The following is a 13,994-nucleotide window of genomic DNA, read 5'->3' as shown; positions in this document are numbered from 1 at the left end:
GCTGCACCATCTTCTTTGACCTGTAATCATTTTTTTGAGTGGTGATGGTGGGGAAGGAGTGGCAGGAGAAGGTGTTCAGGTACAACCTGCCTGCAGCTGTCACTCCAGATTTCTTACCCGGAAAGCCATTATTATAACAGCACAGAAAACAGTTTTTAAGGAACATCTGTTTCTTCTTTGCCAACAAAAAGAAACAGTGTAACCTAAATTTCTTGTAATCATTGGCTTGAGAAAGTGTCTTCCAAGATAGAATTTTGAAGCTGGAAAGACATCAGAAACCCTGAGGTCCAGTGGCCTCATTCACAGAGAGCAGAAGTGATATGCCCAAGGTCACCAGAAATTTTGAGGCAGAGCCAGGATTAGAACTAGGTTTTGATGATAAAATAAAATACAAAATAGCAAATGTGAAAATTTCAAATCCAGACTTTCAAACAGGACTGTCCCCAAAATGGGCATCCTTGTTCGGTATCCTGGGTCACAGTGCTAATGGTTGAAAGATTTTTCGCCCTTCCTTTCATGATGGACAAAGGGGAGCTTACTAATTTTCTTTTACTTGAATCTAACTATAGCATAATGGAAAAATACACATGTACATACATTTCTACCACACATAGAACCTGGTTTAGGAAACTTGTAGGTTATTTTTATAAAACATTTCCTAACGAAAAAAAGGAAGCACCTGTGATACCATCACCATTTCCATTACTTAAGGTTACCCTGTGGTCTGACAGCCCCCTGCTCACTCTCAGGCTGGCTCCTGACCTTTGACAGGAGCCCTGGGCTTAGGAGGGGCTTCCTTTCCTTCTCCTTCTCTGACTGGAGTGCCCGCAGGATGTGGGCCCTCGTCCTGGAAATGGCAGGGCTCTTTCTTGACCACTGAATTCCAGGAAAGAGAGAACTCGGTGGTGTGGCCATCAGCCTGCCGGGGTGAAGGTGGGGGTTGCAGCCGTCTTTCTGTGGCTGAGGCTTTGCAGCGCACTCTTAGCCTGCCAGAAAGTCCGAACACCTGGCCTCTAAACATTCTCTTATCATTTTCAAAAAATCCTCTTCCACGCGTCATGTTTGGGTCCAGGAGGGAATTTTGAACATCTTCTTACACACAGGAGCAGAGAGTGGTTTTCCCAGCCCTGTGCTCTGGTCTCTGTGTTCTTGGGTGAGCACAGCTGCTGCCCGCTGAGGGCTATGTGGGGAGAATGGTCTTGGTGGTCAGTCAGGTCCTTTGCTTTCAAATCAGAACCAGCTGCTGATGTTTACCATGGTATGTGTTGCAAACTGAGCCTCAGCAGGAACCGTAGGGGCTTGGGTTGGCCTCCACTGTGTTTGGCTGCACTTATTCAGCAGGGAGGGCAAGTCCGGGTGTGGCTGTTGGCTTGACTTCCCCGCTGCTATTTCTCCTCTCCTCCCTGAACTTTCTTGCAGTTGGCAATCAGGGATATTTGGTCACATCTTGAAAGTAACTACTAGATTTTAGATCACGAGGACACTCTTCCCCCCCCTCTCCTGTACTCCCTTTTTAGTGATATTTTTATTCCTATAATAAAAATGAAAATTTGAGATTAAAAAGAAAGCTGTACAATTAATGAAATAGCTTGTTGAAAAAGACTGAGCCTCTGAGCATAGCCATCACCTGGACATCAATTATGTTTAGCCAGATGGCGTTCTCTGAAGAATAGTTGTAACGCTTCTGAAGATGTCTTTGTAAAATAAAAATTGTGGCCCTTTAATGTTTGTAAGTTTCACTGTTAGTGATTTCTCAGGAGACAGTGGTTGGCTAACTTCTCTTCACAGCAGTTATGAGGTCTCTTTCCAGTTGGGGGACTGTTAACTGATGCAGCCTGAGGGTAAGGTGGGACAAATCTCGAAACCGAGGAGCTACAGTGTAAACTCTGGTGGTACAAAATGATTGCCTGCTGGGTTGTGTTCCAGGGTAAGTTTCCTGACTCTTTAACATCAGCTTTTAAAAGCTTATTTGAGACTCAGCCATTGATTGTTAGAGGAGGGAGAACTAATATGTGAGTCACTGCCTGTACCACATACACTCATTACACTTTCATAGTTGTCAACTTATACTTTTCACGCATTTGAAACAAGCTTTTGTCTTGTCCCACCTTGATTTTAATCCCTTTAACATTTCTACCTAAGTAACTAAGTCTTACCAGAAATACAAGGTGTGGCTATAATTTTGTGGAACTAATTGTCCTGTAAACAGGCATTGATGGTACATAAATAGTAATCAAAAAATGCTTTGAACAATGGAAGCATGGCTGCACTTTCAACCCATTTGGTTGTGTAAATTCTATTTTTAAAATCACTCTCTATTTCATAACCAGTTTTTATTTCTATGGCAGAACAAATGTTAACTCCTGAAAGACAGAAAAAATCCCATCATTGATTAAAATCCCATCATTAATTCTATTCAACATTTAATTTAAAATGACCAACTGTAGTGGTTGCAGAATTAATCAGTATAAATGATTAATGCCATGGGCTTGGGAATTAAACCCACTTAGGTTCTAGTGCTCAGGTCCACTCTCTTTACCTATGTAGCCTAACCTTGGGGTGGAGGGTGGGGGGTTACTTGTCTTCTGGACAAATGCGGGGAACGATGGGACCCATCCCACAGGGTCTGAGGACCAAGTGAGATGATGGAGGTCAGGTGCTGAGCTCATTGCCTGGCTTAACAGGCTCCCCCCCCCCCCCTCCTCTGTGCCCCGCTTGGAAGGAAGCCACGGTTCCCCAGAACCTACAGGCTTATAGAACATGTTACACCTGGCGGGGGAGCAGGGCTGACAATTGGGAACGGGCCCACAGGTCTCATAAAACAGTCTTAGAAGTGAAGCTGTGGGCCCACCTGGGTAAAAAGATAAGCGCACGTGCTCCACACTCCAGCCCGCAGCTGCTCCGGATGGGCTTCCCAAGCCTTGGGAGGGGCGCTGCCAGGGCTGACCCGGAAGGAGAAGCACGCAGGAAGCGGTCCCGCGGGCAGGCGAGGCGGCTGTCACCGGGTAAGTTACACTTTATGTGTGGGCAGCGGACTGTGGCGGACTTAAGACCCCAGAACAAAAGCAGGTGCCTAGGGGAGAGGGCCCCGAGCTTCTCCTGACACACACACGAGCCAGGGAAGGGGTGGCGTATGCGCAGGAGCAGTGGTAAACCTGGTGCTCTGGTGACGCGGGCAGGGCACCTGGTGCTCTGGTGACGCGGGCAGGGCACGGCAAGGAGGCAGGCCTGGCGGGCAAGGGCTGCGGCGGCGGCCGGGCGTCTACCGGGCCTGGTTTCCACCAGAAACATGCAGCCTGCTCTCAGGCGAGCGAGCGTGTGTGAGAAGGGAAAACCTAGTGTAAGAACTCCTCGTAAACGGTCACTTGGCTCTACTGGGTTTAGCAGACAGGAGACTAAGAAACCTCCCAGACCAGGCCTGGGGAGGAAGGCGTGTTTGAACAAAGTTTGAACAAAGTTTTCTGGTTGGGGCATTTGGAGGACGGAGCCCTGAAAGCCTGGCTCTGGAGCCTGTGTGCAGGTTTTGCCACCTACTTCTGGGGAGGGAGGTTTCCGGAGCTCTTCCGCCTCAGTGTGGAAGTTCCAGGGAAGCGCGAGGAGACAGAGGCAGCCTGCCCCACACCACGTGGGGTCACGGCGGGACCAGGCGGGCAGAGCAGAAGCGCGAGCCGCCCTGCTTGGTCCTGCAGCCGTGATGGGCCCGCTGAGTCCAGAGGAGACGCTGTCTGCTTGCTTAACGGACACTCTTGCTTAACTGGCGTGCCATGAAAAGGTGATGCATGAGGGAGGGAAGCGGCCCATCCCGAGGCCTGCACAGCTGGCAGAGCTTGAGCGAATGCACGCACCTCCTAGGCTGAGAACCAGCCACGCATGGGGATGCTGACGAGAACGTGCTGCCCTTTCAGCACTGCGTCTCGTGGGGCATTCTGCCAATAGCTGGCACGGTGCTCTTAAGTCAGAGGCTGGTGTGAGGACACTGATGCTCATGTCTTGATTTTCTCTCTTGTCCTTCCTTTCTAGTGAAGGCTAGCACGTGTTAGGGGTTGACTCTTGCTAGGAGAGAGAACTATAGCGTCGTTTTATTAAAATCACAGCTAATCGCCAGTGCTGGGGGATCTGTGGGGACAGCACAGCTCCTTCATGGTTCTTGCAATCTGCAGCCCCACCGCCACCCCCCCACCCCACCCCACCAGTGCATCACAGCCTCCTTGGGACTCTGTGCTCCAGGGTCTGTCATCACCACTTAAAATTCCCCATCCCTATTGCTCTAGGGGAAAGGACTGGAGAGGGGAATAGAGACAGTTCTCCTAACGTTGTGGTGGCCACAACATCGAGTGTTACATTCAGGTTAAAAGCTCATGAAAATGGGCCAGGTTTTTTTTTTTTTTTTATCACTTTTTTTTCATTATAGTTGACTTACAATGTGTTAATTTCTACTGTACAACAAAGTGATTCGGTTATACATATATATATATACACACATTCTTTTTTTAATGTTCTTTTCCATTATGGTTTATCACAAGATATTGAATACAGTTCTCTGTGCTACACAGTAGGACCTTGTTGTTTAGCCATTCTACATATAAAAGCTTACATCTGCTAACCCCAGCTTCCCACTCCATCCCTCCCCCTCTTCCCTCCCCCTTGGCAACCATCAGTCTATGTCCGTGATTCTGTTTCTGTTTTGCAGGGAAGTTCATTTGTGTCATATTTTAGATTTCACATGTAAGTGATGTTATATATTTGTCTTTCTCTTTCTGACTTACTTCACTTAGTATGATAATCTCTAATTGCATCCATGTTGCTTGCAAATGGCATTATTTCATTCTTTTTTATGGCTGAGTAGTATTCCATTGTGTATATGTACCACATCTTTATCCATTCCTCTGTCTGGATATTTAGGTTGCCTCCAGGTCTTGGGTATTGTGAATAGTGCTGCAGTGAACATTGTGGTGCATGTATCTTTTTGAATTACAATTTTCTCTGGATATATGCCCAGGAGTGGGATTGCTAGATCACATGGTAGTTCTATTTTTAGTTTTCTGAAGACCCTCCATACTGTTTTCCATTGTGGCTGCACCAACTTACATTCCCACCAACAGTGTTAGAAGGGTTTCCTTTTTTCCACACCCTCTCCAGCATTTGTTATTTGTATACTTTTTGACGATAGCCATTCAGATCGGTGTGAGGTGATACCTCATTGTGGTTCTGATTTGCATTTCTCTAATAATTAATGATGTTGAGCATCGTTTCATGTGCCTCTTGGCCATCTGTATGTCTTCTTTGGAGAAATGTCTATTTAGGTATTCTGGAAAATGGGCCAGTTTTTGTAAGGGGTGCCTGGATGGGTTGGACTTCTCTGAGACCGGGCACTGAGGAAGAAGAGTCCCAGCTAATTGGAACCTTGGAATTGGAGCAGGCACAGCCTGTGCCAGATGCGGGCATGTGGGGAACAGATGAAGCCACTCAGCAGGCACCTCTGGGCTTTTTAAGCCCCCAGCAAGCACCACACAGGCCTTGCTTTATGTGCTGCATGGTGGCCAGAGCCGGGCATGGAGGGCGCACTAGATTTTAAAACTGTGGGTTGCCTTTCTCCAAATGAGCAGCCTTGATAGGACCTGTAAGAACAACAGGCCGATTTGTGGGGCTCCATTTTACTTTGGTTGTCTTGTACCTTCTTCCTGATGGGAGAAAGTATTATTACTGAGTAGAATATATTCAGTGATTCTACTGATTTCAAATTCTGAGACAATTAAGTTACGGACAGAGAAGAGAATGACTAATCTGCTAACCCCACTGTGACTGCAGAGAGAAACAGTTGTGTGATTAAGTCTGTCTGCAGGCAGTGTTCTCATTCCATCCCGCAAATAATACATTTCCTAACAGTTTCTCAGTGTATTTAATGGAGATCAAAATTTAACTTAGCTGGTAACATCTCAAGATATTATAGATAAAGAAAAATATTTAACAAACACATCAGTATAAATGACCCAATAAAATCCAGACTCCGCCCTCTTTAGTGTATTTTCTTGGATCTTTGGTCCAAAACAAAGTGGTTAGGCCTGATTACCAACTGCTTCCATAGGCAGAAGAAATATGCTCATACGTTCTATGGCTACAGACATTACAAAAACAAAGTATTTTTTTAATAGATTTATTTATTTATTGGCTGCATTGAGTCTTCATTGCTGCACGCAGGCTTTCTCTAGTTGCAATGAGTGGGAGCTACTCTTTCATTGTCGGGCACGTGTTTCTTATTGCGGTGGCTTCTCTTGTTGGGGAGTACCGGCTCTAGGTGAGTGGGCTTCAGTAGTTGCACCATGTGGGCTCAGTAGTTGTGGCTCTCGGGCTGTAGAGTGCAGACTCAGTAGTTGTGGCGCACGGGCTTAGTTGCTCCGCAGCATGTGGGATCTTCCCGGACCAGGGATCAAACCCTTGTCCCCTGCATTGGCAGGCGGATTCTTAACCACTGCACTACCAAGGAAGTTCCGAAGTATTTTTTTTTTACATTGGGGGAGAAAAACCTGTTTAATGACAAATTATAAAACGATTCAAAGGGAAGTTCATTTGCTAGTTATTTTGCATGTGTGGGGCGTCTCTCATTTTCCACTCGCCATCCGTTTGTAGAGGTCCGTGAGATCTTCAGCCTGGAGGTGGTGTGGGCAGAAGGATGAAGTGCACAGCTCCTGGCATCGGGGGCAGCAGACACTGACCAGCTCTGTGTGACTCCAAACCTGGGCTTTTCCCACTGCGTAGCTCCTTCCATTATAAGAACCTGACCTTTAACGTTTAAATTACTATTCAGGGAGAAGGATGCCTATATATTATAACAAATGCAGGTGGTGAACAAGCTTACAGACAGCAAAAACATTTTCCTAGCGGACAGTTATTTCAGCAGAGCCCACAGGCAGGTGCGTAGTAAATAGGTAACGAATGAGTGCATCAGCCTTTTCTGTTGAAGCCCAGTTTACTGTGTCCACAACACTGCTGGCGGTAAACAACACGAGCATTTTTCTGCAACTAGGCAAGTTCTAATTTAGGTTGATTCACGCCAGTAATGTTTATTTCAAATAGCTGTCTCAGCACACCCTTTCTCCCATCTCCCTCAAAACCACTGCTAGCTGCAGAGTAAGACAATGTAGGTTTCCCCATTAGAGAGTTGCAGAAGTTTTGGAAGTTTGCAGCTTCTAAAATTGTATCCACTAAGTGATAGCCAACAAAACCAATCATATTTTTTCCCATAATACATATATAAGCAGCATTTAGAATCACATTCTTCTATTGGTATTAAGATGCTTAACTTCAGACTATTCAGCTTCTACTAAAAAGCAGTTCAATTTTTGTGTGCATATATATGTATGTTCCCTAGAAGTTAGGTTTCACAGTGCAGCTCTTAAAATGTCTGTGTATGAAAGATGACATCCCGTGGCATATGTAGTAATTTGTACAACTACTATCCACGTGGAATTTAAGTTTCTCTTTTCCGTCAGAACCATGCATTACTCCCTCGTGACTTTTCTCCTTTCAAAGGAAAGCCACACAGACATTTTGTTACTGCTCATGGGCCCCCGATCAGAGGTTTCCATATTGTTGCAACCTTAGACCAAAGTATAGAGGAAAAAAATTATCATATTTAGGACAGCTGTAGTCGTGAAACTGTTCAAAGTCTCCTTCCAGCTAAACAGGTAGTTGCCAGCAACCCTAGCAACCAAACAAACGAAAGCCACGAGGAAAGCACCTCTGCACCTTTTCGTGAGGACCAACACATCAGCTGTGACCTCAGAGAAAGGCTGGGCTCCAGCAGGAAGGCTGGCCCATCCTCCTCCTCTTGGAACGCCATCTAGCTCCAAGCTCGCTGCGGGGAAGGAAGCCGAATCACTGCAAGATCAAACAGAAGCAGCAGCCGGAGGGGGCGTCCCTCTGCCCAGTCGGCCCTGGAAAGCATCCCTTGGTCTGTGTGTGCCTCTGGACTCTGGACTCTCCTTTCCCCAGAACTGCTACCCGCAGAAAGCAGGACTTGGGAAGAATGGGCCGGGAATGAGCACTGTGCCACAGCATCCAAGTGACCTGGGAAAAGTCATTCTGGAGGGAATATAAATAGAAAACTAGGAGGGACCAAGCTGTGGAAGGAACAGCTGGATCAAGCAACCCATTTCTTTCAATATCGTTTACTCATTTTTTGTGTCATTAAAACGTAGATGAGGGGGACTTCCCTGGTGGTGCAGTGGTTAAGAATCCGCCTGCCAGTGCAGGGGACATGGATTCGACCCCTGCTCTGGGAAGATCCCACATGCCACGGAGCAACTAAGGTCGTGCACCACAACTACTGAGCCTGTGCTCTAGAGCCTGTGAGCCACAACTGTTGAGCCCACGTGCCACAACTACTGAAGCCCACACACCTAGAGCCCATGCTCCACAACAAGAGAAGTCACTGCACTGAGAAGCCTGTGCACCGCAACGAAGAGTAGCCCCTGCTGGCCACAACTAGAGAAAGCCTGCACGCAGCAATGAAGACCCAATGCAGCCAATAAATAAATAATTAAAGACAACAACAACAACAAAATGTAAAAGAGGAGGAACCCAGGGAGAGGAGACTTGAGTAGGGTTTGGCCAAGGCTGGAGTCCCACTTACTGTCCTTGCTCTGTTCACTTGATGGACAGACTTTTATTACTAATCAGTTTCTTTCTAAGACTCAGAAGAACCAATGTGTTGCTACAACCTTCCCCCCCCCCCCCCCCCCCGCCCAGTAACACCTTAAATATCACTTCCTATAACACTTTCTTGGATATTCTAGTTAACTCTTGGAGAGAGCACAGTGGCAGCTTTAAACAGTTATAACTACTTGGTTCATGTATATTAAGAAAACAGATAATTTCCAATGAATACGAAACCTTTAACAAGTAGGTCCCCTGAACAAAATAGACATTTTTCCCTGGTTCAAGTTTAGGACTAAATGAAGAGGAATTGGAGAGGTTCCAGAGGATAGTAATGAAAATGATTAAAGGACCAATGATGAAAGGTTCGAGGAATTGGGATTACTTAGCCTGGAGAAGAGAAATCTGAGGGGTGATTTAATGGCAATCTTCAAGTACAGTATGTGGAGGGTTATTACAAGTATGATAGCCAGCTGTTCTCCAGCTGTGTTGAAGGTTGAAAAAAAAGGAATAGAACTAGAATTTCAGCGAGAGATTGAAGTTAGACCAGTGGTGTCAGTGGTTCTCAAACTAGCTCGATGGATTGTGGAAGCTTTGTGGAAGACCATGAAATATTGATGTTTTACACTTAAAACATGTAGGTTTTACTAAATCCAATATCAACCTATATATTAGCATAAGAAACACTTAAGGGAGTTATGGAGTTCAAACTCAAAATTGGGAAACTGTTGACTTTGGGGAGATGAGCGGGAGTTAAAGCACAGGGACACCTTGCTTGGGGGAGCCCCGTTTGAGAACCAATGGGCTCTGACCATGGACTGCACCAGCACACCTGCAGAGGTGCTTGCTGAGAGCTGACAGCTGGAGCCCGTGAAGATGTCTGGGTGCTCAGGAAGGAAGAGTCACTCCCATCTGAATCCTGTGGCCCTGATTTACATCTGTCCCCGGGAGAGGAGGAGGCAGGGGTCCAGGCCGCACGAGGACCTCTAAGGACTTCACAGCCTGGAGATGGGGCAGGGTGGGGGCCTGTCCCGGAGGAGGCCTCGCTGGCAGTGCCCCGTCACACAGACACACCAGCTCCGGCCTGGCCTGTGGATTTATTAGCTCACCGTTACCAACTGCAGGTCATCAGGAACATCACTCAAAAAAAAAAAAAAAAAGACTTGTTTTTAAATGTTTTATTACAAAGCTTCTTTTAAAAAAATGCTCAGCACGTTAACTCAAACTGGAATGACAAACGTTAGATGACAGTTTTGGGCAAAGGCTATGCCTTGCTGTTTAAAAAAAAAAAAGGGTACATCAATGCTCATTTTAACAACTGGCTTAAAATTCCACTAATTGGCTAATAAAAACAGATACAAATACAGAACATTTAAAGTAATAACAATTCAAGTGCTGGGCTTTTTACAACAAGGGGGTGAGAAGGAAAGAAATGAAAATTCACTGCAAACTGGTCTGCTGAAAGTATCTGTTAAGGTTTACCATTTAAAAAAAAGATCATAAGAAAAATAAAATGAAAGAGGACTGCCAACTGCTACCCACAGAGTGGACTGGCTGTTACGTTTATTTAGCTCTACTGGACACCTTACAAAGACAGAGGCCACTACTGTTACAGGTAGTTCACGGAGAAGCCACTTAGCGGACAAGATATCGCTCAAAAGAGGGCGGCTTTTCATTTTGTTTTTATTTCAAACTTCTCCAGATCTTTCAATTTTACTTAAAAAGCTCATAGCTAGCAAAATATACAAGAAAATTAAAACTAAAAGTGTAAATTAAAAAAATTCAAGTTTAAAAAAAAAAGCAAACAAGATTGATCTTTTTGCACTGTTAAATAAAAGCTTGAGGAGAAGAGATACAAACATGAAGCCAGAAACAGGGAGGGGACTCTTCCACAAGGTCCCCCGGGATGCTGACGGCTGTGCTGCGGCCGCTCCCGCTGCCCAGGGCAGGCAGAGGCAGCCGAGCCACTGTCCTTGCCAGAAGGTTGCAGGTACGGATGCAGGATGCTCTGGGAAGTGCACGGCGGAGACGGGGGGAGGAAAGCTGCTCAGCTGACCCAGGGCCTGCTAGCATTCTCATGTGCTTTTTAATTTTTCCTTTCATAAACCTTGTATGCTTTACTGTGGAACTTGGCTCTCGCAGCAGATGAAGGGGGTTGGCAGTGACCTCAGGGTGAAGTTGGTGTCGTTTCTCCTTTGGGGTCGACTGGGCGAGCTGTGGAGACAGTCTGGGTGTTCAACAAGCTTCCATCTCCAGGAGAGGTCCCGGGGTCGCTGCCTTGGCTTTGCACGTTGGGAATGAGCTTCGTTTTCCACCTCAAGAAGGAACAAATAAAATGCTGTCAATGTGAATGTGCTGCAGACCTTTACAGAGTGTAGCCTCTACTGCTTACAGCCTATGAGTGAAGATCTCTGCATTTAATGACTCCACTCTGTTGGTCTGGTGATGGCTAAAGCAGGCTGCCCTATGATGGCAGCCCTAAATCCTCAGACTACGTTAGATAGTAAGTGCACTTTACTGAAATAGTTACCTTGGTTCCGTGTACATGTATATAAATGCACAGGGTTATGATGTGAAATACACGTAATACTTTAGATCATGGTTAAAAAAAATCTGTTGGAAAAACATCAGGAGGGAATGGCCAGACATGAACTGTAATGGCAGGTAATGGCCAGATCAGAGAAAGACTTGTCATTCTAAAGTGTTTGGTCTTTCTAGTCCCCTGTGGGGAGCCACCACAGGATTTTACACGAGACTGAACCACAATCAAGTTAGTCAATGCCCCGCACACTCCTACAAGCCCCCATGTGACCCGGATGTTCTCTGTCCGCTCATGTTCAGTCTGGGGTGCGTACACTTCTCCAATCTGAGACTTCTTAATTCTCAAGATTTTCTTCCTTCGTAATAACTAGGATCTCTAGTTAGCCTTGGAATGTACACTCAACAAGTATTTAAAGATATTGCTGATAAGAGCATTTCAGAAAGAGAATCCCTAAATCCCAGAAGCTTTAATAATCTGAGATTTTAAAAGTGATAAAAATAAAACACTGCAACAAGATGAGACAAAGACAGAAGGAAACTGAAAACATCCCCAAGGTCAGCGCCTTCTCTCTGGAGAGCATCCACTCCCCTGCTTTGAACCTGGGGAGATGGCCTCGTCCAGCCGCAGAGAAGCACCTACTCTACCTGGCTCGCTGGCAGCTCAGACAAATCTCAACTTTTTGTGCTCGCGGTGGCCTTGTTATTAGACGTTTCCTTTAAAAAAAATTAATTCTAAAAAGTGGAGTGAATTCCTTTATGCTTTTTATTTGAGTGGAAAGAAATTTTAGAGGAGAAATAAAAGGAAGCTTTGGAATAGTTTAATAATGAAAACTAAACTCTGGATGGCGAGTTACAGTCTACACAGTGCTGTTCAGAGAAGCAGGATCTGTAGCCCGGGAGCCTGAAGGGAGCTGCCCGTGGGCTGGCATGGGGATGGGCTCAGCCAGTGCCTTTGAGGGGCTCAGAGAGCACGGGGCGCAGACTGAGCCCTGCTGTTAGGGCTTTTACCAGCTACGTGTTCGCACTGTCATTAGTGCGGCAATGACAACCAGTGCTGTCCCTCAAAATGACTTATCAGAACTGTGAAGAAACTGTTTATCTGGGTGGCTAGTGAACAAACAAAACAAGCAAAAACAAAATGGGAGGAAATCAGCCACAGAATGTTGCCTTCAACAGAATGAGAAGGGCTTCAGCGACGACTTCAATTCCTATTCTCCTGCAAAATGAACCTTCCCCCATTTAACAGGAAAACCACAGTACAGCTTTGTGGTTTTCAAAATTTAAGCAGAGTACAGATGCTTCCCACAGAAGGACAGAAGAGCTGCAAAGGGTCCTGGCTTTCCAAGGAGACAGGAGCAGAGCCCAGGTGGGGGTGAAGGCACTGCCCACAGACTCCTGTTCGCACTGTGCTTGGGCATCATGGACTCCCAAAGGCCTGGTCCAGCTTGCTCTTGCTGGTGAGGAATGCACAGCAGCTGGAGACCAGTGCTGTGGTTCAGAACAGACTGGCCTTAGCAGCCAGGAGCACCTGCTTGCTCACAGAGGCAAACGTCCCTCTGCTGGGACCTGTCCCCACCCCAGCCTCAGGCTGACTCTGAAGGCAGAGGGTAGACAGCCTGTGTGGCCCTGCTGCAGCCCCCGCTCTCCTGCACTTCCCGCTCATCAAGTCGCCCTCCCATCCTCAAGGCACCCCAGGTGCCTTCTCCTCCTCTCTTCTTGAGCTGAGCACAACAACATACTTACTAAACCAATCCTGGCTGGCCAGAGTGGCAATTTATTACAAGGAGAATACATGCTTCCCTGGAAAGAATGTCAACATCTCCTAATAAAGCCAGTTCTTTCTATAGTCTCCCATTTCCTCATTGTTATTTCATTATCTTAGTATCCTCTTATAAATCCTCCTGAAAAGTTGGTTTCAGAGGTGCTCTGTACAACTGCCAACCAAAAAGCGGCTCTTCCCCACCTGGAATGCTCTCCTCGTAGTGTAACTAGTATTTAAATAAATGGGCAAGGAAACTGTCTCACTATCAAATAAGGCACCTTAGTCGAACCTGGTTGCTCCTTTAAAATATAGGGTCGCCAGGGCAGACCCGTCTTACTCCCAAATGGGAGAAGTGGAGGCCTTCCAGTGTTGCTTTACAGATATAAAACACGTCAAATCAAGACTCTTTTCAAGAAACCACAGGCATGAGGCTCGGGAGACTGGAGACGTCCCACATCTAAGGCTTCACTGGGGGCTGAGGCTGGGCTGGCCAGGCGAGCCCCAGTGCAGCCCAGCCTGGCAGCGGCGTCGGGGCAATCAAAGCTGCAATTACTGCGCCCGCTTCAAAGGGAGCTCCGAGTCCCATCTTACATATGGCAGGCTTGGGCTCCTGCCGCCAGGAGTCACCGTGTGGGTGGGTTGTTGAGTGGATTCGAAGGAAGTACAAGAAAACACCCTCCCCCCACCATCCAGCTGAAACCCAGGAAGCTCTCCTGGACCAAACTTGACAACATATCCCGCTGACCAAATGGAACCAGGAACCCAAACAGACGAGAGCTGCTTATTAAGAGCCCAAGTGGTAAAGGGAAATCTTAAGATTTCAAGAGGGACCTGCATCTGGGAGATGACCGGCACTGACTCTGAGGCCTTGGCTCAAAAGATGTGAAGAAAGGGAAAGGGAAATTCCTTCTTCTTAAGTGCAGACAAGCCTCTATGGAAGCCCGGCGCTGTGCCAGCCCACATCCTTGGGTTCTGAGGCCCAGCCCCCTCCCCCAGGCTGCTCCCCAGCAGGAGGGGCTGAAGAAAAAGCCCATTA

At 46.7% G+C, this 13,994-nt stretch overlaps 1 protein-coding gene across 3 annotated transcripts in view; it reads right to left on the bottom strand.

Annotated features, from left to right (window-relative positions):
• Positions 1 to 9,866: 9,866 nt before the first annotated feature.
• Positions 9,867 to 13,994, bottom strand: part of LEF1 (lymphoid enhancer binding factor 1) — a 114,750-nt gene continuing 110,622 nt past the window's right edge. For all 3 annotated transcript variants that reach the window (XM_057706690.1, XM_057706691.1, XM_057706692.1), the window contains one exon: positions 9,867 to 10,970. Coding sequence is in view for 1 of the 3 variants with exons in the window: in XM_057706692.1 (XP_057562675.1) it covers positions 10,891 to 10,970 (80 nt within the window). In the remaining 2 variants the exon portion in view is untranslated. The remainder of the gene's footprint in view (positions 10,971 to 13,994) is intronic.

The sequence above is a fragment of the Hippopotamus amphibius genome, chromosome 13 (genome assembly GCF_030028045.1).
Source record: "Hippopotamus amphibius kiboko isolate mHipAmp2 chromosome 13, mHipAmp2.hap2, whole genome shotgun sequence".
Lineage (NCBI taxonomy): Eukaryota > Metazoa > Chordata > Mammalia > Artiodactyla > Hippopotamidae > Hippopotamus > Hippopotamus amphibius.
The sequence above is the reverse complement of the archived record's forward strand: the minus strand, read 5'-3'. Positions and strand labels throughout refer to the sequence as shown.